Genomic DNA, 21,563 nt, shown 5'->3' with positions numbered 1-21,563 from the left:
TATTTTGAAAGATTTAAATATACAAATGAAGGAATGGAACTCTAAGAAACAGAATATTTGGATGAGAAGAAAAATAAATTTTTTAAACCTATAATTAATATCCTTAAAGGATAGAATATTTCATATATGAAAACAAGAACAGGAGGCATTCTAAAATATTTAGAACAGAGCTCTTAAGAATATAACAAAAAAAATTTTAATTCAAAGGAAAGATCAGATAATACTGAAGAAATATCAAAAAAGGTATGTTCAAAAGACAAATTTTTAAAATAGAGGAAAGCCCAACCAATGTGGCTCAATGGTTGAGCATCGACAGACCTATGAATCAAGTGATCACAGCTCAGTTCCCAGTCCGGGCACATGCCTGGGTTGCAGGCTCAATCCCCAGAGTGGTGTACGCAGGAAGCAGCCGATCAATGATTCTCTCTCATCAGTAATGTTTCCATTTCTTTATCTCTCTCTCCCTCTCTGAAAGCAATAAAATATTTTTTTCAAAAGAATTTGGAATTGGTATAACATCATTATTCAACATCAATAAGGGAAGCTCCAATTTAGTCAATAGAATGAAGCTTTCAAATTTCTGAAAAGAAAAAATGAGCTAGAATTCTACATTGAGGATAAATATCAATCACATGTGAGGGGGAAAATAAAAATCTTCTCAGACAAGCAAGTCTCAAAAAAAATATATATATATCTTCCCAACACCTTTTTCTCAGGAAGCAACTTAAGTGTAAGTTCCACACACTGAAATGAGGAACTAAACCAAGTAAGAGAAAAATATGGAATCCGACAAAGAAGAGAGACAGAGACAAAGTGATTCCAGATGGCAACTGTGCATATCCCAGATTCAAGCATGAGAAAAGCTGTGAGAGGAATGTTTCCAGGGGAAAAAATGTTACTGATGTGTTACAAGTAACTGTGAAGAAAATTTCCCCTCAGTAATGGAGTTTAGGGATGAATAAGTTACCGATGCAGAATTTGAGTGGATGGATGGAGGCAAGGTATGTGTGTGGGGTGGGGAGGAGCAGTTGTATAAGTAGAAAATTGTAATCAAAGGATATTACACAGATCAGCTATACATAACACTTATGTAGTCATAATAATGTGCACACTGAAGATTGCTTTAAAAATTTTGAGATAACTATGTTACGAGAAAAGGAAAGTATGTGTTGTTAGACGAGGGAGTCATAAGTATGTATTGTTAGACGAGGGAGTCACAGGTACTAAATCTTCATCTTGTATAGTAGGAAGTCAAAATATAATTTTTAAATTAGAAAGTCAGTAAATCATAGTAATTATAAGCATAATTATTGTGACATATGGAGAAACATTAATACCAGAATAAAAAAGATAAAAGCTGAAAATAGTTGTCTTTAGGGAATAATATTCTAAAACAGGAAGGTATAGGCAGACGTTTATACTATTTAACTTCTAAAGTTATGTCCATTTTTTAGAGCGTCGGCTTGGGGACTTAAGGGTCCCGGGTTCGATTCCGATCAAGGGCATGTACCTTGGTTGCGGGCATATCCCCAGTAGGGGGTGTGTAAGAGGCAGCTGATCGATGACTCTCTCTCATCGATGTTTCTAACTCTCTATTTCTCTCCCTTCCTCTCTGTACAAAATCAATAAAAAAATATATTAAAGTTATGTCCATTTTTAATTTACTAGAGGCCTGGTGCATGAGATTCATACACTGGTGAGGGGCGTGGCCTGTAGGGATTGGCCTGCTGTGGGAGCTCCACTCATCCCAATCATCAGAGCAGTGCTTCCACTGTAGAGGGCACTGACCACCAGGGGGAAGCTCCTGCCTTGAGCGACTGCCCCCTGGTGGTCAGTGTGCATCATAGTGACTGGTCGACCAGTCATTCTTGTCATTCCAACATTTAGTCGCTAGGCTTTTATTATATAGGTTATGTCAGTTTACTTATAATTAATTTCTTTACAATTAATATGAAATTTAATTTACTTATAATCTAAAATTATTTTTTAATTTAAAAAATATAAATATTTCCAGACCTCATGAATCAAAATCTCAGGTTAAGTCAGCCCAATATTAGCTTTTAGAGCTGACCAGGTGTGTTTGATACAATCTATGGATGAGTAGAGACCCATCTGACTAAAGACTATATAATTAATCCAATGTTCTTCAAACTTACTGCATACTGAAATCACCTTTAGAATCATTTAAAAGAATACCAATGTTGACTCCACCCACCGACATTCTTCAAATATTCAACAATTTTTTTAACATTTAAGTTTAGGTTATTGTATATAATCGCTGCTATACATTTATCTATTACATGTAATAATACACTAAAATTACCTTCTAGGCATCACAGTATTAAGAACCATCCATAGTTTATTGACTGTTTGAAGAATTCGCCGAGGAACCCCTGCATTCAACAGCTGGTTCATATTGGATGTTAATACTTCTGCATATGGTATGAGTTCACTAGCAGAGAGTAGAGTCAAGTGTTCTAAAATCTGCATCACTTGTGTGTGGCTTACTGGGACAGCTGAAAATGCTAAAAGAAAAACTTAGCAGTCATAATCTAAATTCCATACAGCTTACCAAAGATGAAGTAATATTGCTCTATCACAGCGCTTTTCAACCATTTTTATCTTATGGCACACATAACTAATTACCAAAATTCTGTGGCACACCAAAACATTTTTTTTTTTTTTTACAATATGACCCAAAAAATAGGTATAATTTTTATTCCTTCAACCTGATGGTTATTGTGTTGGCTGTTGTCATTTTTTTATTTGATAATCTAAGGGAAAAGAGGTCTTACATGTTTTAAATATTCTTGCATCACACTGGTTGAATGCTGCACTATCAAACTATAATATGTCAAGTAAATCAAGAAAACAATGTTGCTTTAAAAAAAAAAAATTAAACTTTCAATCCTAGCCATAGTTTTGGCTATATTTAAAGACCTTAAGAAAAATTCATGTTAACTAATTATTTCAGAGAACAAAAAATATCTTACTTTTAAATTCACAGTAGCGACTCAAAAACAAATGTCATTTCCTTGATGATTCAGACTGATTTTAAAAATTGACTGAAATATTGCCAAAACTGGTTTGGCTCAGTGGAAAGAGCATCGGCCTGCGAGCTGAAAGGTCCCAGGTTCGATTCTGGTCAAGGGTATGTACCGGTTGTGGGCACATCCCTGGTAGGGTGTGTGTAAGAGGCAGCTGATGGATGATTCTCTCTCATCAATGTTTCTGTCTATCCCTCTCTCTGTGTGTGTAAAAAATCAACAAAATATATTTTTTTTAAAATACCCCATAGAGCCAAAACCGGTTTGGCTCAGTGGATAAAGCGTCGGCCTGCGGACTGAAAGGTCCCAGGTTTGATTCCGGTCAAGGGCATGTACATTGGTTGCAGACACATCCCAAAAGGGGGTGTGCAGGAGGTGGCTTATCGATGTTTCTCTCTCATTGATGTTTCTGGCTCTCTATCCCTCTCCCTTCCTCTCTGTAAAAAATCAATAAAATATATTAAATTTTTAAAAAATACCCCATCGAAAACAAAACAAATAAATAAATAATAATAAAAACTGACTAAAATATAAAAATATTCCCTAGGATTGCTTTTGGCAATAGTATTCATTAGAAGGATGCAAACTTTTTTTTTTTTTTTAATATATTTTATTGGTTTTTTTACAGAGAGGAAGAGAGAGGGATAGAGAGTTAGAAACATCGATGAGAGAGAAACATCAATCAGCTGCCTCTTGCACACCCCCTACTGGGGATGTGCCCGCAACCAAGGTACATGCCCTTGACCGGAATCGAACCCGGGACCCTTGAGTCCACAAGCCGATGCTACCTTCTTCTGGGTGGTCCCTTTTGTAAGTTGTAAGCACCTACTGGATTACTGTTAATAAAAAATTCCCAGAACTGTGCTCTTCAGAATAATCACTAACCACATCTGGCTACTAAGCACTTGAAACGTGGTTGCTCCAAAATATGATGTGCTCTAAGTATAAAATACAGATTGCAAAGACTTGGTATGGAAAAACAGTAAAATATCTCAATAAATAGTTTTTTTTATATTGATTACATGATGAAATGATAATATATTAGATATATTCTACTTAATAAAACAATTACTAAAATTAATTTTGCCAGTTTTTAACTTTTTAAATGTAGCTATAGAAAAGTTAAAATTATAAGTGTGGCTCACTCCATAGTTCTAGTTGACTTAGTGCTGAGCTAGAACACCAAACCATTCAAAGCCCTTTCATTGTTCTGACCAGGTTAGGACCTTCCTAAAACCACATGACCTATTTAGTGACATAACTTAGTACCTACAAGGAAACAGAGGTATATTAGAAAAAAATGGTTAAAATTCAAACTTGCCCTGGCCGGATAACTCAGATGTTGGTTAGGGCATAGTCCCAATACACCAAGGTTGGCAGGGTTCAATCCCCAGTCAAGGCACAAACAAGAATCAACCAATGAATGCATAAATAAGTAGAACAACTAATCAATGTTTCTCTTTCTCTTTCTCTCTCTTTCCCTTCCTCTCACTAAAATCAATATTAAAAAAAAATGATTTAAGCCCTCACACTCAAAGAGAATTACTTAAAATATATTCACGAAAGCATTGTTATAGCCGCAGGAAAACTCTGCATGATTTTAAGACTTTAATGATTCTACTAAAGAGATAAAAGGACTTTTAATTTGCTGTACCTTCTTGAAGCTGTTCCGGAGAGTGGTTTTTGGCATTGTTAGTCAGGAGCATTCGCCTTAGCAGGGCACCAGTGCCTGTGATTTCTTCTTCACAGATCCAATCGTCCACAATGCATAAATGTGGGTAGTTAGTTGCAAGGAGACGGAGTAAAGCAGAATGCAACCCTAGAAATATATAAAAAGTCAATTGGATTCTTCATTCTTAAACACCAAAATCATCTCTCCTCTCTCTCTTCTCCCTTTCATTTTCAGGCAGCCAAAGGAATCTGCAATTCTTGTGCATGCATATTAACTTTGAGAACCTCTCTACAGCAGTTTAGCTTGAGAACCTGCTTAAATAAAGAAAACCAAGTGATCTGATACACAGAACATTGGAAACTGCTTTTGCCATCAAAAGTTCTCAAACTTTCCTCAACATTATCCCAAAATAAAAGTCTCCAGACAGGAAATGTTGTTTGACATAGCAGTAGTTCAAGAGTTGAGGGGAGCCAAAACCGGTTTGGCTCAGTGGATGGAGCGCTGGCCTGCGGACTGAGAGGTCCCGGGTTCGATTCCAGTCAGGGGCATGTACCTTGGTTGCGGGCAGATCCCCAGTAAGAGGTGTGCAAGAGGCAGCTGATTGATGTTTCTCTCTCATTGATGTTTCTAACTTTCTATCCCTCTCTCTCTTTCTCTCTGTAAAAGATCAATAAAATATATATATATATATATATATATATATATATATATATATATATATTTTTTTTTTTTTTTTTTTTTTTTTTTTTTTTTTTTTTTAAAGAGAGTTGTGAGGAGAAAAAAATATCTACTTGGGGGAAATCACAAAGGGTTTGAAAAAGGCCTCCCTCAGGAATTCTGATAGGCTTCTCTCGGAGAACATGTCTTCTCTACCAGGTGGCAGTCATGGCTATAGATGGGTAAGATTTAAGTTGCCCACTTTTAGATAAAGGCTTCAGGCACTTTATGTACATTTTCTCATTTCATCCTAACATTCTCACAAGGTAGAAATGTTGTCCCCATTCTACTGTTAGGAAACAGGTTGAAGACATTTATAAAGGTTGCCAAAGTCACACAGCTAAGTATGTCGGCCAACTGAAGCAGTATTGAGGATATCCACAGAGGGTGCATTTGTCTTTCTTCAAGAAGGGTTAAGGACAAACAGTTTCAAGAAGAAAGGCAAGTGGAAAAGAGGAAAAGGATTAAGAAGTTATAAAATAATTCAGAAGGATATAATGTACAGCACAGGAAATAGAGTTGAAATTGTAATTATATAATAACCATGTACAGTGATAGATGGTAACTAAACTTATTGTGACTACTTTGTAAGGTAGATAAATATTGAATCTCTATGGTGTACACATGAAAATAATAATTAAAGATAAAATTTTTAAAAAGGAAAAAATAAAATAAAGTCTACTTAACAAAAAAAAAAGGGGTTAGTTAAGGAAGCTCAAATGGAATGGGAAATCTTCCTTTTATTAAATTAAAGTCTTGTTTCCAACCTTTTGCTTATGACATAGTTTGCCTATTCATGACTACCTATAATAATAATCTATAGTAATAAAAGCATAATATGCTAATTAAACCAGATGTCCGGGAAGCTGGGGCTGTGAGGGAAGCCCAGGTCCCGGGAGCCTGCCAGCAGCTGGAGGAAAGCCTGGGTCCTGGGTGCCAGAGGGAAGCCAGTGCTGGCAGCTGGGGGAAGGAAGGCCTACTTTTGTACGAATTTCGTGCATTGGACCTCTAGTTATTAGATAATCCTATATAATAAAAGGGTAATATGCAAATTGACCCTAACAGTGGAATGACTGGGAACGACCAGTTGTTATGATGCGCACAGATCACCAGGGGGCAGACTCTCAACAAAGGAGCTGCCCCCTGGTGGTCAGTGCGCAGCCAGAAACAGGCTGACAGCTGCGAGTGCAGCAGTGGTGGCCGGAGCCTCTCCTGTCTCTGCAGCAGCACTAAGGATGTCCAACTGCCGGCTTAGGCCTGAACCCCCAGGGAGTGGGCCTAAGCTGGCAGGTGGACATCCTCAGAGGGGTCCCAAACTGCGAGAGGGCACAGGATGAGCTGAGGGAGCCCCCCTGAGTGCACTGGGCCTCTAGTATCAAAAATAACAAAATAGGCAGCTATTTCAACTGCTGGAAATTTCTCTTTGAGTGTAATTTCTCTTTGCTTGCTCAAATAAATTTTCTCTAACAAGTCTGGTCTTGGCTCTGAATTCTTTTCTTAGCCAGAAGTCAAGTACCCAAGTTGCTAAACTCTGGTTTGGTCTGACCACACTGTTCAGACCTCTGGTGCCGTTCCTGCAGCCTACAACAAAGGGTGGAACCTTGCCCCAGGGTGACTTTGCCTTCCTTAGCACACAGCTGGCCCTGAGGTTAGGACCCTCTGACCTTTCCTCCCTAGAGGTAACATCTAGGCCTCAGCTGTATCTCATCTCTAGGTCCAGATGAGCAACAAAACGAGCATGGATCTCTGCTGACTTCAGGACCAGCTGCATGGAATAATGAACCCCTGCCCTAGTGTTGGCCAATCACACACCTGAAAATCTACTGAATATTCTATTAAGATTAGAGAGGGAGGTAAACAGGAATTTCACTCTGGAATATTCTGAATTTTTAATATTGAATATCTATTAAATTTATAACATCAACAGAAGAAAATGTCTAACAGTGAATGTTAGCAGTAAAAAGCAAATAAAACAAATACCTCCCAACTCCTGTTGCAGCCCTTGAGCCTGTCGAATAAGGAATTTGATAGGAATCTGATCCATTAAAGAGGCCGAATATGATTTTGGCTTTCTTTGCATAGCAGCTGTCAATCAAAGATAAAAAGCATAAGAAAAATAAAGTGTCAGAAACAACAGAAATCTTATCTTCAACCCAAATGAAAACTCAATGTTAAATTACTTTTCATTCACTTAATCTGAGAATACAACTCATAAAAGATGAAGGACTGCTACCAAAATAGTAAATACACAGGAAGAGAATGGCAAGATCTGGAAATGCCTCAAAACTGAAACTAGTGGGAGGAAAATCATGAGTGAGAGAAGCCATATGCAGAAGCCATATGCAGAAATATCTTACACTAAAAAAAAAATAAAAAAATAAAAAGTGGTAAGACTAGACTCCCAAATCTAACCAGGAGGACCAAATACAGTCATGACCACATGGCTTAAAGCAGGGGTCTTCAAACTTCTCTCATTATGAGAATCACCTGGTGGAGTTGTTAAAACACAGATTCCCGGATCCCAACTATAAGAAGTGCTATCAGGAATCTGTGTTTTAACACCTCCACCAGGTGATTCTCATAATGAGAGAAGTTTGAAGACCCCTGGCTTAAAGCCTCATGATTCCAGCAGTCTTAATCTAACCATGTATTATTGTGGTGACTGATGCTTTTTAAAGGAAGTTGGGCACTTCCTTCTCACAACTCCCTCTTTCTCTCTCTCTCTCTCTCTCTCTCTCTCTCTCTCTCTCTCTTCTTTCCTTCCTTTTGCTCTAAAAATCAATAAAAACATGTCTTTGGGTGAGGATTAAAAACAAAAAAGAATGAGATTGCATTTAGGATTCCACTGGCTGCTTTATAGATAGCTCCTCATATGTTCGATATTAATTAGTATTGTCTTTAACTTCAAAAGTATCTAAAAATAAACTGTATTACCTAGTAATAAAGTCTTTAAATGTAATAAATAGGAAACATTATTTAAGTATAAAAACTGGCCAATGTGGTTCCATTGGTTGAGCATCATTCCATGCACCAGAAGGTCACTGGTTCGATTTTAGTCAGGGCGCATGCCCAGGCTGCTGGCTCAACCCCCAGTAGGAGGTATACAGGAGGCAGCTGATCGACGTTTCTCTCTTTCTCCCCCTTTCTCTCTCTCTCTCACCCCCCCTCTCTTTTCCTCTCTCTCTAAAATCAATAAAAACATATTTAACCCCCCCCAAAAAAAACTAGAAATATAATGGTAATGCTCAAATATTAACTGGGTATTAGTACACAGAGATTTATTATATTACTCTTTATTTCTTACATATATTCTTTTGGATTAATACAATATTTAAGTAAAACTACACACATGTGTTATATATTTTTAAGCCAAAAATATTTATGTATGTGAAAAAATATATACATATACACACATACACATTTCTTTTAAAAGATTATGATATCCTGATACTTCATTCAATCTCAAATTTTAAGAATTCCATATTTGAGCTTTCAATAGGACCTGGCGGCTGTTAATGTTTATTATTAGGGCCAAAACAGAACAGTTAACAAGGTACTGAAACTACAGTCCAACTTCACAGACAGGAATAAGTTTGAGGCAGATAATTATCTTTTTGGCTATTCAATAGCAAAAATTTCCCATGCTGTGACATATTCTGCAGTTATTTATTCCACTTGGAGATAAGAAACTAGACTAGAAAAAAAAAAAATTCTCCTACACCAAGGGAAAAAATTCTCCAAGGAAAGACCAACCCCTCCATTTGTCTTCTATATCCCATCTCCATCACCTCTCAAGGAATCACTCCAGAGATTCTCTCTATATTTATATTTAGTTAATAAGGTTCATTAAAATTATTAAAATACAGGCATTTTCATTATCTATTAAATTAGCCTACGGACTGAGCCTGAAGGGGTAGTTATGTGCCCACACATACGTGTATTCATGCATCAGAATATATGCAATGCCTACACTGCAAAGACTACAGAATGCTGCTGAAGCTTGTTATAATAGTTGAGCTGACCTTCTCATATAACAGCTTGAGAAGTAACAAACTATATGCAAATAAAATGAACAATCACTAGAAACAACACCCATGCACAACGTACCTAAAGTCTTTGTGTTTGCTAGGAGAGCTTCCTCATAAGACAGGATGTAGTAAAGCACCAAAAGCTGTGCTGTGATGCTGAAACGCTGATTAAGGCGGGTGTTGTCACTCTAAAGGTAACAGAAATGCTTTAAAATAATCTTAAATTTCATGAATGCTTTTTCAATAGCAAAAGTACTCAAAATAGACTATTCCGTATTGCTGCTCCCAAAACGGGAGGAACATTGCTGTGTTTGCATTAATCAGAGAGACAACTTGAAGTTTAAATTAAATTTGAGATGGTATGGGAGATGAAGGGCAACAGCTGTTACTCAACAGAAATCCCATCAGGCTGTGTCTGGAAAAAGGCTTATAGGAATCTAAAGTCTCATCTGAAATTACCATAAAGAAAATAACTCCTGCCAAAACTGGTTTGGCTCAGTGGATAGAGCATCGGCCTGCGGACTGAAAGGTCCCAGGTTCGATTCCGGTCAAGGGCATGTACCTTGGCTGCGGGCACATCCCTAGTAGGAGTGTGCAGGAGGCAGGTGATCGATGTTTCTCTCTCATCGATGTTTCTAGCTCTCTTATCCCTCTCCCTTCCTCTCTGTAAAAAATCAATAAAATATATATTTTTTTAAAGAAAGAAAATAACTCCTTAAAAAGGTATTACCCATTAAAATATATTTGTTAAAACATGTGACTATTTTTTCTTCTAAAAAAATAGAGAAAAATATTTTCTTCAAATTCACAACAAATGAATCCAGGTATATCTAAAAATCACAGGAAGCTAAATAAACCTGTGTTGAATGTTACATAGTCCTTTGATCAACACACAATCTCCAGGCATTCCTGACTTTAAAGTGAAGCTTTTAAAAGAATTCCTCAAAAAATACCTCATCACCCGGCTGGTGTGGCCCAGTGGTTGAGTGTTGACCTATGAACCAGGAGGTCATGGTCCAATTCCCAGTCAAGGTACATGCCTGGGTTGCGGGGCTTATCCCCCAGTTGGGGGCATACAGGAGGCAGCCAATCAATGATTCTTTCTCATCACTGATGTTTCTTTCTCTCTCCCTCTACCTTCCTCTCTGAAATCAATAAAAACAGACTTTAAAAAAATGCCTCTTCAACAAAATACTTGGAATATCATTCTTTAAATTTTTATAAATAATCTAAAGAAATTTAATCCCATTTTAAATTCAGAATCACCTAGAAGTCCTTTAATAATCAGTAAAAGAAAAATGAAATAAGTTAAAGAATAAATTAAAAGAACAATAAGGTTATTAATGTAAAAGAAAAAAAATCACTATTTTACCCCAGTGACTCCTTGGAAAATGTCAAGTATCTCCTGTTCTGTGACTGGCTGATTTGTGGCTTCTGGATTAGACTTAGATGCAGGAGTAAGTACAGAATTTATGTACACGTCAATCAAAGGAAGTAATTGAGGATGGAGTGGAGTGGAGGTTTCACATAGCTGTCTATAAATCCAGTCCTAAAAAAAAAAAAAAGGTGATAGGCACTAAATCAATTATGGCAATAAGAAAAAGCAAGGGAAATTTTAAGAGCACATACAATTTTACATGATTTAGGAATCAGTGCAACTCACTATTAACTTTTAGCAGTTAAACATATATTCTTCAATCTCACACTGTCTTTGATTTAAAAATATGAACTACTTTTATATCGAATTGAAAATATTGTCCAGTGGAAGATAAATCTAAAATGATGAGTTTGAATTTTCAGTTTTTAATTTATTTGTTTTTAAGTAGTGGCAAGAAAACTAAGTCCCTGCTATAGCTGTGTGTAGAGCACCATATCTGTCATTGTAGAAGACCTCACAGCAAAGAGAAATTTAGGCAGAGGAATAGTTCTTCACTGAGCAAACCCCCAGATGGATCAAGAAAGTGGCTTTGAAAACCACTTATGAGAGACCATCACTTAACTCTCTGCACAGACTGAGGACATGTAGAAATGCTGGGTGTGCATTTGGATTCTTAATTCGTATCTATTTCACTTGCTAAAAATATAAAGTAGAAGACACCAACTAGCTAGAAAATACTAGTAACTTCACTAAATCATAAAAACAAGAATAATTAAGTGATATCAATGCACATATTGCTCATTTAAAAATGAAAATATGCACATATTGTTCATTGTTTTTGATAAATCAAAGAGCCTCTAGAAGAGGTTCAAACAGATTTCTATACCTCCTGGGATTCAGCCTTTTCTTAGATGACCTTTGAACTGTTTGATATAACCCATATAACAAATTGAAAACTTATCAAGATATGTACAAGCTGGCTATAGATGACCAGCAACTTTCTCAGTTTGGTGAATAAAACCAAACTAGAGAAAATGGCAATCTCTTACTAAGGCTTAATGAAATAGTCATATGCTATTAATGAGAATATAAATGAATTATTAACACTGTACATTTTGTAAATAACTAAATTTTTTTATTACTTAAAAAAACTAAAATTAAGTTCCTCTAATTATTATAACTATGTGAATGACTTATAAATAGGCACATTTCATACAAAACACAGTAAAGGCCTAAAAAATGAACTAGGACTGGGAAAAAAAACATTAACTGAGGTTGTAGCTTAAAATATAAATGTAAGAACATACTTTTATTGACACTTTGTGCTTGGTAAAGGAACGACTCCTGAGAAGTTGATAAATACAATGAATAGGCAAAAAGCCAGTAATGTTGGCACTCAGGTTGCTGGTGACAGGGACTCGAACTGCATGAGCTGTGACAACCTACAAGGGAAACTGGGTATTAATGCACATGATAGAACTAAATAGAAAATTATTCTGAAAGAGGGAGGATTGAAAGGTAGATTGTCCATATTTAATACAAGTATAGGCCTTAGAAATAAATAAGAAACAACTGTTACATGATTTAGTTATTTTTTAATGATAAGATAGCATACAATTAGGAATTTGTGATTTTTTCCAATTTTTTAACTTGTTTTTAAAAATAAATATGTTGATGGTAGCACAGTAAGTTAAAAAAATATATAAAATTTGGGCTCTGGCAGTGTGCTCAATGGTTAGAGTGTCAGCCTGCACACTCGAGGGTCTCAGGTTCAATTCCTGGGTTGCAGGTTCAATTGCTAGCCCCTGTGGGGACCCATGCAGGAGGCAACCAATTGATGTGTCTCTCTCACATCCATGTTTTTCTTTCTCTCTCCCTCCCTACCTGCTGCTTCCACTCTCTCTAAAAATCAATGGAAAAATATCCTTGAGTGAGGAATAACAAATATAAATATATATATATATACATATATATATATATATATATATATATATATATATATATATATATATATTTGGAATCCATATAATCTGTGCTCAGTGACTCTGGCTAAGTCATTTTATCTTCTGAGTTTAGCTTCATATCTACAATATGGAACAATACTAACTTACTTGCCTCAAAATCTTTTAGTGAGGTGGAAAAATTTTTATGAAAAACATGTGAATTATAAGTATCACATAGATAAAAACCAGAATTTTTACTGTTATCCTCAGTGTCATGCACAGATCTCTATTGTCTTCAAATTAGTTCAAAATGTGTAACTGTTATGTGGGAGTGTATGTGCACTGAGGGGAGAAGGAAGACTATGATATAGAGATGGCAAATTACCCTAAAAGCAGCAGCAATTAGCCCAGCCGGTATTGCTCAGTGGTTGAGCCGCTGACCTATGAACCAGGAGGCAGCTGATCGGTGATTCTCTCTCATCATTGAACTCTCTCTCCCTCTCCCTTCCTCTCTGAAATCAATTAAAATATTTTTTAAAAGCAACAATTATGGATTTATGAGTATATGTAAATATTTCAGTTAAGACATATATTTTTGTATTCTGAGATTTAACATGACAAGTGAACCTGAGAATTAATGTTAAATTTTAGAATAGTCTCCTTTACTGAAGAAAAAAAAAAAATATATATATATATATATATATATATATATATATACCTCCATCCATCCATCCTTGGGAATAAGCATGGAAACAAAGTGCTGAGGCCAAATAAGAACACGTAAATAAAAGAATAAGGAATTTAGACTGCAGCTTATAATCTAGGTAAAAATGAACCTCACAACCCATAGGTTTAAATAGGTCTCTATTTTATTTTTCTTCTGACAAATCCAAATGATTACACCATGTGAGACCCCTACCACTAATATCTAAGACTGTACTCTAAGTATCTACTCAAAATCTCCAAAATATATAAATTTCAAACATGCTTTTGTATGACATTATTTTTACCGATGTTTCAAAGATTAAGTAAGTCATCACTGGAAACTAAAAAGAACAGAAAATATCTTATTATTCTCTTAAACTGAGATATACAAGTTTTTCCCATAGAATGTTATGAAAGGTTAAAGAAGTACCTGTTCAGTAAAAATTTCCTGTGTGAAGATATTCTTCATCCTGCTCAAGGAGCTGGGCTTAATTACAATCTAAAACAACCAAAAAAATTCCCATAGGATATAAAAATATATTAAGCACAATTTTCTCTGGTAAATTTATTACCTAAAATGACTGTGATATTAATGTTCAAATACTCTATTTCAGAAGTGGCTTTTCAGATCCAATATTAAAGTATGTTTTTCCTCAGAAAATGAACCAACATATAAAAGTATTTAGTAAGTAATATTACTGACACTTCAAGTCAGTGGAAGAAGTGGATTCTTCCTTAAAGAGAGATGGGCAGCTACCTTTCTGGGAATATTTATAAGTCCTCACTTAACACTGTTGTTAGGGTCTGCGACTTTGAGAGAAATGACAAACAGGGGCAGGCAAAAGTAGGTTTACAAAGAAGTCAAAAAGTACAATAAATAAATAAATAATAAAAGAATAAACTGTGTGTTTCATTTACTTACAACTATAAAACTACTTTTGCTCACCCTTGTATATTGAAACCAATTTTACTGTAGAGTAATGGATAGTAACAAGAGTTAGGTTCCCACAGCATCTCATCAATGGTATAATAAGGTGACAATGAACAATGCAATGTTATGGGACCTGCTGTATATGTGTACACATGACTCCATATCCAAAATAAACTCCAAATGTATTAATAATTTAAATGTAAAACATGAAGCCACAAAAACACTAGAAGAAAATATAGGTGACCATTTCTGTAAACCTAAGGAAAGAAAAATATTTCTAAGCATAACAGCAAAGTAAGAACCATAAAGAAATAATATGCACTATATAGACACACACACAAAATAATAATTTCCATGTGGCAAAAACAACAGGGAAAATTAATTACAACATAATGTACTTTTCCACATTAATGATTATAAAAGACATCACTGATTTAATTAGTTGCATTTCAAGAAAAAGAGGGGTGAAATACTAGCACATTAACATTACACATCATTTCAATTCAATATCGGGTAAAATATGTCTTTAAAATGATGAAATATGCTATACACAGCATAATGGCATATCATTAATATATATAGAGCCCTTTAAATCAGTAAAAAAAAAAAATCATGAAAATCCTAGATTCACAAAACAAATAAGCCAGCCAAAACACATAAATTTTAAAATTACCAAAAAAATAAACAAAACACAAAAAAACACATCACTGTAGCCCTGGCTGGCTTGGGTTGGTGGATAGAGTGTTGGGCCTGCAGACTGAAGGGTCCCAGGTTTGATTTAAGGACACATGCCTAGGTTGTGGGCTCCATCCCCAGGAGGGGGCGGGCAGGAGACAGCAATCAATGATTCTCTCTTATCATTGATGTTTCTCTCTCTTCCTCTCCCTCTTTGAAGTCAATAAAAATATATTTAAAAAACAACAACAACATAGTTCTTGAAAGCAAAGAGAAAAATTATTAAAAAACAACAACACTGTGAGCTATAAAAATAATGACAATCATATTTACCATAGTTTTCACTAGTAATCAAAGACAAAATCAAATTTCAGTAATGCCAGTGATGGTGAGAGTAAAGAAAAATGGCACTCTCACTTACTAATGAAAACAGTTTGATTGCTATAATCTTTCTACAAGATAATCTGGCAATACTCATTAAACACCGTAACATCATCATACTCTTTTAGTTAGTAACTGCCTCAAAGAACTTTATCCTAAGGAAATAATCCAAACAGCATTTGATGATAAACATACATATTTGTATATATATTTACATAAATAAGGTTTTTAATCTAAGAATTTTCCCAAAATGGAAAATTTACATAGCAAATAAAAAAGGGTCCATTAGGAAAGTCATGACTGTTCCACATGATGGACTACATAGAGTTACTGAATATTATACAGTATTAGAATATCTGATATGAAAAGATGCTCATCATAATTGCTAAATTCTTTAAAATTACAAAATATGTATGTCAATTTAAAGAAAGAACAGACACCAGAATGTTAACAATAATATATTTGATATCTCTGAACAATGATCTATATTTTCCCCTTCTTTTCTGTGTTTACCAAGCTTCCACACTGAACATTTATTATTCTGGTAAATAAATGTTCTCATAATGTGATTTTTTTTCTAAGACCTCCTGATAAAATTTCAAACTACTGAAGTAAAATTACTTCTACATGAAAATCTATTTACTTTACACTACAAGAAAATGTCCAGCTTAGAAACACCTTCTTTAGAAAGAAGACAAAAGAAAATTACCTTCATCCCCAAAGTGGAACAGACCAAGTCAATGATAGCACTAAGTTGGTTGCTATGAAAGTACATAGCGACCAATAATAGCATCTCCCCAAAAGAAGCAGAAACGCCTGAAGTACTGTTGAAACAGAAAATAAAATATGAATTTCCAAACAGAGATTAAGAAAAACTTACTCAGTTAACTGAAACAAATGAAGTCCTCTTACCTCTCAAAATAAGCTTCTTCTTTTATCATCCAACTTAGCCACACTACCATTAGCTGCTCCTGTTCAGGTGTACTATGTAAAAAATACCAGAATGTTACTGGTTTAACTCAGCTATAACAGCATAGGAGTAAGGAAGCATTCTGAAATTATTTTTAGTAGAAATTATTTTTTCCTTCCCTATTTTGAAATACCAATTCAAATTAATAGTGAGTTGAATTGACCATTGTCACTGAGATATGATGTCGTTGTAGAGATGAAGAATGAGGGCTATGCTTTTAAGGTTGTAAGTAGTCAAAATCTCTCAAAAGTCTTAATTATTTCATTTGCAAGTCTTAATGATTTCATTTTCATCTTTTACCTGGAAAGTGAAATTTAACTTATAGAAACATTCTGAGAACTCAAAATTGTAGAAAAATAAGTGATCACTATTCAAAAAGAGAAAAACTTTTTTAATATATAGGAAAAAAGAGACAGCCACAGTTTATCAGATATGGAAAAATGGTTATAAAAGTATATCAAGAATGACTTTTAAAGGAAATTCCTAGATTTAGATTGAAAAGTACAAGTTAACTTTGATCTCCTACTTCATTGTAGTATAAGTGGATAAAATAAAAAGCAACTGAAAAGCCTGCTACCCCAGGCTAAGAAAACGAAAAAGGTCATTATTAGCCACACCTAAATCATTTTTACTAATAAGACAGTGTTACATAGTAGAAAGATTACGACCTTTACAGCCTATCCAGACAGACCTGAGTGGTAATCCCATCTTTTAGTTACAGGTAGTGTCACACTGAACAAGAAATTTAAATAAATATAGCAACTACCCTAGAAAACCACCTGAAGACTAGATGAACAGAACTATAATTATAAAAATTAAAAGGCAAAAGGTAGTCCTGGCCTGGTTGGTCAATTGGATAGAGCATTGTTCCAATATGCCAAGGTTATGGGTTAGGTCACTGGTCAGGGCACATACAAGAATCAACCAATGAATGCATAAATAGTTGTAACAACAAATCAATGTTTCTCTTTCTCTCTCTTTTCTCTTTCTCTTTCTCTGTCTCTGCCTCTCTCTCTCTCTCTCTCGCTCTCTCGCTAAGTGAAATAAGTTAGACAGAGAAGGACAAATACCATAAGATTTCATTTATATGGGGAATCTAATAAACAAAATAAATGAACAAGCAAGACAGAAGCAAGCTCATAGACGCAGAGAACAAATTGATGTTTGCCAGATGGGAGATAGGTTGGGGGATTGAGTAAAAAAGGTGAAGGGATTAATAAATTCAAATTGGCAGTTACAAAATAGTTACAAAAAAGGATATAAAGTACAGCTTGGGAAACATATTCAATAATATTATAATACCTGCCAAAACCGGTTTGGCTCAGTGGATAGAGCGTCGGCCTGAGGACTGAAAGGTCCCAGGTTCGATTCCTGTCAAGGGCATGTATCTTGGTTGCGGGCACATCCCCAGTAGGGGGTGAGCAGGAGGCAGCTGATCAATGTTTCTCTCTCATCGATGTTTCTAACTCTCTATCCCTCTTCCTTCCTCTGTGTACAAAATCAATAAAATATAATTTTAAAAAATATATTATAATACCTATACATGGTATCAAGTGGGTGCAAGACTTACTGGGGGCATCACTTTGTAAGTTATAAAAATGTCTAATCACTATGCCATACACCAGAAATTAATACAATATTGAATGTCCTCTGTAATTGAAATTTTAAAAAATTAAAAAATAAACAAGCAAACCAAAGCAGATCTTGAGAAAATAGAGCAATTAAGGTACCTGACAAGCGTAGAAAAGGCCAGCAGCATACAGAAGGAGAGTGAAACAAAGCGAACCCCAGCAGGTGTGGCAGGAGGACGGCTTGTCATCAATTGGAGCAACTGTTCAGCTTCTTCCTCAGTTGGTCTAAAAAAGAAATACATCACTACACTTTACCTTTTTTAGCTGAAGAAGGGAAAAAGAAAAAGAAACTTCCCAACAGTTTCACCATTCCAATTTCACCATTCACCAATACAAACTTTAACCTTTGTAATAATACCTCACCATTCATAAAATCTTTAACATCTTGAATTGTGAAAAGCAACACTGTTGAGGTTATAACCAGTGTTCTTCCTTGGGCACAAATACAGGCACTGCTCACTCTGCACAGTCACGTGGAAGCATAAGAAGAGCCATGGAGGCTTATAGCTTGGCTAGTGTGGCTCAGTTAGTTGGTTGTCATCCCATGCGCCAAAAGGTTGCTGGTTCAGTTCCTGGTCATGGCACATGCAGGCTGAATCCCTGGTAGGGGTCATGCAGGAGGCAGCTGACTAATGTTTCACGCTTACAGGGATGTTTCTCTCTCTCCCTCTCCTTTCCTCTCTCTCTAAAAATCAACTTTTAAAAAATCTTTTTTAAAAAATCATTAAAAAAAAAAAAAAACATGTAAGCTGAAATTACACATTGTGATCTTAATAATGAATGGAGAGCCAAAACAGGTTTGGTTCATTGGATAGAGCATCAGCCTGCAGACTGAAAGGTCCTAGGTTCGATTCTGGTCAAGGGCATGTACCCTGGTTGTGGGCACATCCCCAGTAGGGGGTGTGCAGGAGGCAGCTGATCTATGATTCTCTCTCATCGATGTTTCTAACTCTCTATTTCTCTCTCTTCCTCTCTGAAAAAAAATCAATAAAATATATTTAAAAAATAAAATAACGAATGGAGAATATTTCAACTGTTCTGTGACCTTTACATTTGTTTTTGTCAAAACATTAAAAATTCTGTCAATTATAATGCATAAGAAAATAAAAAATAGTAAAACTAATATTTATACAGAACTCTGTAATTGAAAATATTAGACACAATGGGAATTAAAGTGTTTTCTTCATAAAAAAATAAAACTATCAATGGTAGTCTGAACAACCTTTGTCGTCTTCTCATTGTATAACCTACAACACAGAGTGTATGTCTCTGATAAGCCTTGATGAACTGTCATATCCCTCTTCTAAGTTTGGTTCAGCTTCCAATGTTATCCCCTGTACTTTCAGTCATCAAGTATCTGAGACTTCCTTTCATGTAAAGATTTTTGCCTGCATCACATCCTCTGAAACTTCTTCATCCTTTCTGTCACAATGACTTTCCTCATTTACGTTGACAAGTATATCTGACTGCATATCTAGGGTCTCTCAAATGGAGCAGTGTCAACATTCTCACACGTCAGCTATTTCCTCTATTTACATTTGGTGCAAATGCCACTTCCAACATTACCACTTTTTGCTTCTCTGCTTCACTTTCATCTTCATTGGCTAATCCCCTCCTTCAGCTATTTATTTTTATAAAATGTCACACGGGTTTATCACTCAGAGACAAGGAAACAATACAAGCACCCACTCTGCTGTCTATTCATAAACTGAGTAATCAATGTGTGGTGACCAACTGCTGATAAATTTTAAAAGAAATGATGCAATTGGCCACTGATCATGTTATTTATATAGCAATCTATGGCTTAAAGAGCTCTCAGCAAAGCTGGTATTTTATACAATTATGTGGTTAATGTGTCATGGTAACTGATACATAAGATGTTGAGGGAGCATAATTTAATTAAAGTGGTAACTGAAATTCATATATATCAAAGTCATGAAAAGTGTGGGTTGTGTTAAACAGTTGAGGACATTATTCAAAAGGATACAGTGCACTGACTAAATGATAAACCTTATGCTTAATAATCACATCATCTCAATTTGTGACCTCAGCTATAGTAGGAAACACAGGAAAGCTTTACTTCAACTAGCTGCATGGGCTAGGTACACAGTCACTCACAGATCACTCATTATACTCGTGTCAACCTGTGGTGAAGTCACAGGTTTCTGAAACTGCTTTGGCTTGTCCCATATTTACATAATTATATTTACATCAGACCAAAAAAAGATAGATACATCCCAAATAAGGAAGTTTTGCCTTAGGACTTCATTCTTTTATAGGCCAGCCCACTAACTAAGCCCATCAGAAAACCCAAATCCTCAGAATAAAAGGCCTCTGACTCACTTCATTGGGATTAGAAACAAGAAGGTAAAACGATACAAAGGTAAAATATGAAATGATGGAGTACTTGAGTCCAGCGATGCCCATCAGAGCACAGTACAGCCGTAAGAGCGCACTGGCTTTCACAACGTGCTCTTCCTTCAGCCCCGAGTACACAGACACATGAGGCTCGGTCTCCATGTCAGCCTCGTCAGCGACGCGGGTGCTTCTCACGGTGGGAAGAATGCCTGTCAGCTCCAGAAGCAGCTGCCGTCGCATCTGCCAAAGGACAGAACTGCTGGTCTCTCGTTTTCTCTGTAAGAAACATGAGCCACAAGAAGAAGCAAGCATGGGACTCTCAGTAAGTCAAAAGGAAGTTCAAACAGAGCTCCCAGGTAAACACCTGAAATTGGCCCCATCAGGAGGCTGTCATAACTGCAGAACCTCATTTTAGCCGATCGAGCACACTCAAAACTCACTGGTTCATTTCAAGAATACTCTACTCATCTTAATTTGGGTTGGTTGTACAGAATATACTAAATTAATTAAAACTGAGTTGAAAATACATCATTTAGAATAGTACTTTCAAATACGTAATGACTAATGGAGTCACATGTGCTACAGAAATGCTCATATTTTGGAGACACAAGACCATGGATTTAAACAACAGCTCTGCTATTAGTTAAGAGTCTTTAGGACTCTGCAGATCCTCAAATGCTTTCAGGGGAACCAGGTAAAAAAATGTGTATCTTAACCATTTGTATGCCATAAACATCTGTAGATGCAAGTGGCAGACCTTTTTAAATTAAATTCAAAACATCATGGCAGTTAACTAGTTAATAATACTAAGACATTATTAGCCTTTTCTACTATTATTTTTACAATTACTATTTACTATTATAGTGCAGTTCTCCAACAGTTTCTATGAAGCCAGACATTAAAGAGAGTTGCAAAAATGTAAAACACCACCACTCTCAATTTTTTTTTATTTTGGAAAATATGGCTATTTTTCATTAAAAAAATGTTATGCTCATACTGAATAGATTATCATTTTTAAATAAATATTTCAAATATTTGTTTTCATTTGTAATCTGATAAGTAGCAATAGATGAAAGCACATAAACAAAAGCTCTTTGGTATCTTCAATGATTTTTTTTTTTTAATGT

The 21,563-nt window shown here is 35.5% G+C and overlaps 1 protein-coding gene across 4 annotated transcripts in view; it reads right to left on the bottom strand.

Moving 5' to 3' along the window:
• The window catches only part of INTS2 (integrator complex subunit 2), a 37,435-nt gene that overhangs the window by 8,386 nt on the left and 7,486 nt on the right, over window positions 1–21,563 (bottom strand). For all 4 annotated transcript variants that reach the window (XM_036451417.2, XM_036451415.2, XM_036451416.2 and 1 more), the window contains exons 8-18: window positions 20,486–20,712; window positions 18,178–18,303; window positions 16,390–16,461; window positions 16,187–16,301; window positions 13,921–13,989; window positions 12,150–12,284; window positions 10,837–11,013; window positions 9,544–9,652; window positions 7,417–7,521; window positions 4,702–4,866; window positions 2,324–2,525 (exon numbers count right to left, since the gene is read on the bottom strand). In XM_036451417.2, the coding sequence (XP_036307310.1) occupies window positions 2,324–2,525; window positions 4,702–4,866; window positions 7,417–7,521; window positions 9,544–9,652; window positions 10,837–11,013; window positions 12,150–12,284; window positions 13,921–13,989; window positions 16,187–16,301; window positions 16,390–16,461; window positions 18,178–18,303; window positions 20,486–20,712 (1,502 nt within the window). The remainder of the gene's footprint in view (window positions 1–2,323; window positions 2,526–4,701; window positions 4,867–7,416; window positions 7,522–9,543; window positions 9,653–10,836; window positions 11,014–12,149; window positions 12,285–13,920; window positions 13,990–16,186; window positions 16,302–16,389; window positions 16,462–18,177; window positions 18,304–20,485; window positions 20,713–21,563) is intronic.

This window comes from Pipistrellus kuhlii, unplaced genomic scaffold, assembly GCF_014108245.1.
Source record: "Pipistrellus kuhlii isolate mPipKuh1 unplaced genomic scaffold, mPipKuh1.p scaffold_m20_p_22, whole genome shotgun sequence".
Classification (NCBI taxonomy): Eukaryota; Metazoa; Chordata; class Mammalia; order Chiroptera; family Vespertilionidae; genus Pipistrellus; species Pipistrellus kuhlii.
The sequence above is the reverse complement of the archived record's forward strand: the minus strand, read 5'-3'. Positions and strand labels throughout refer to the sequence as shown.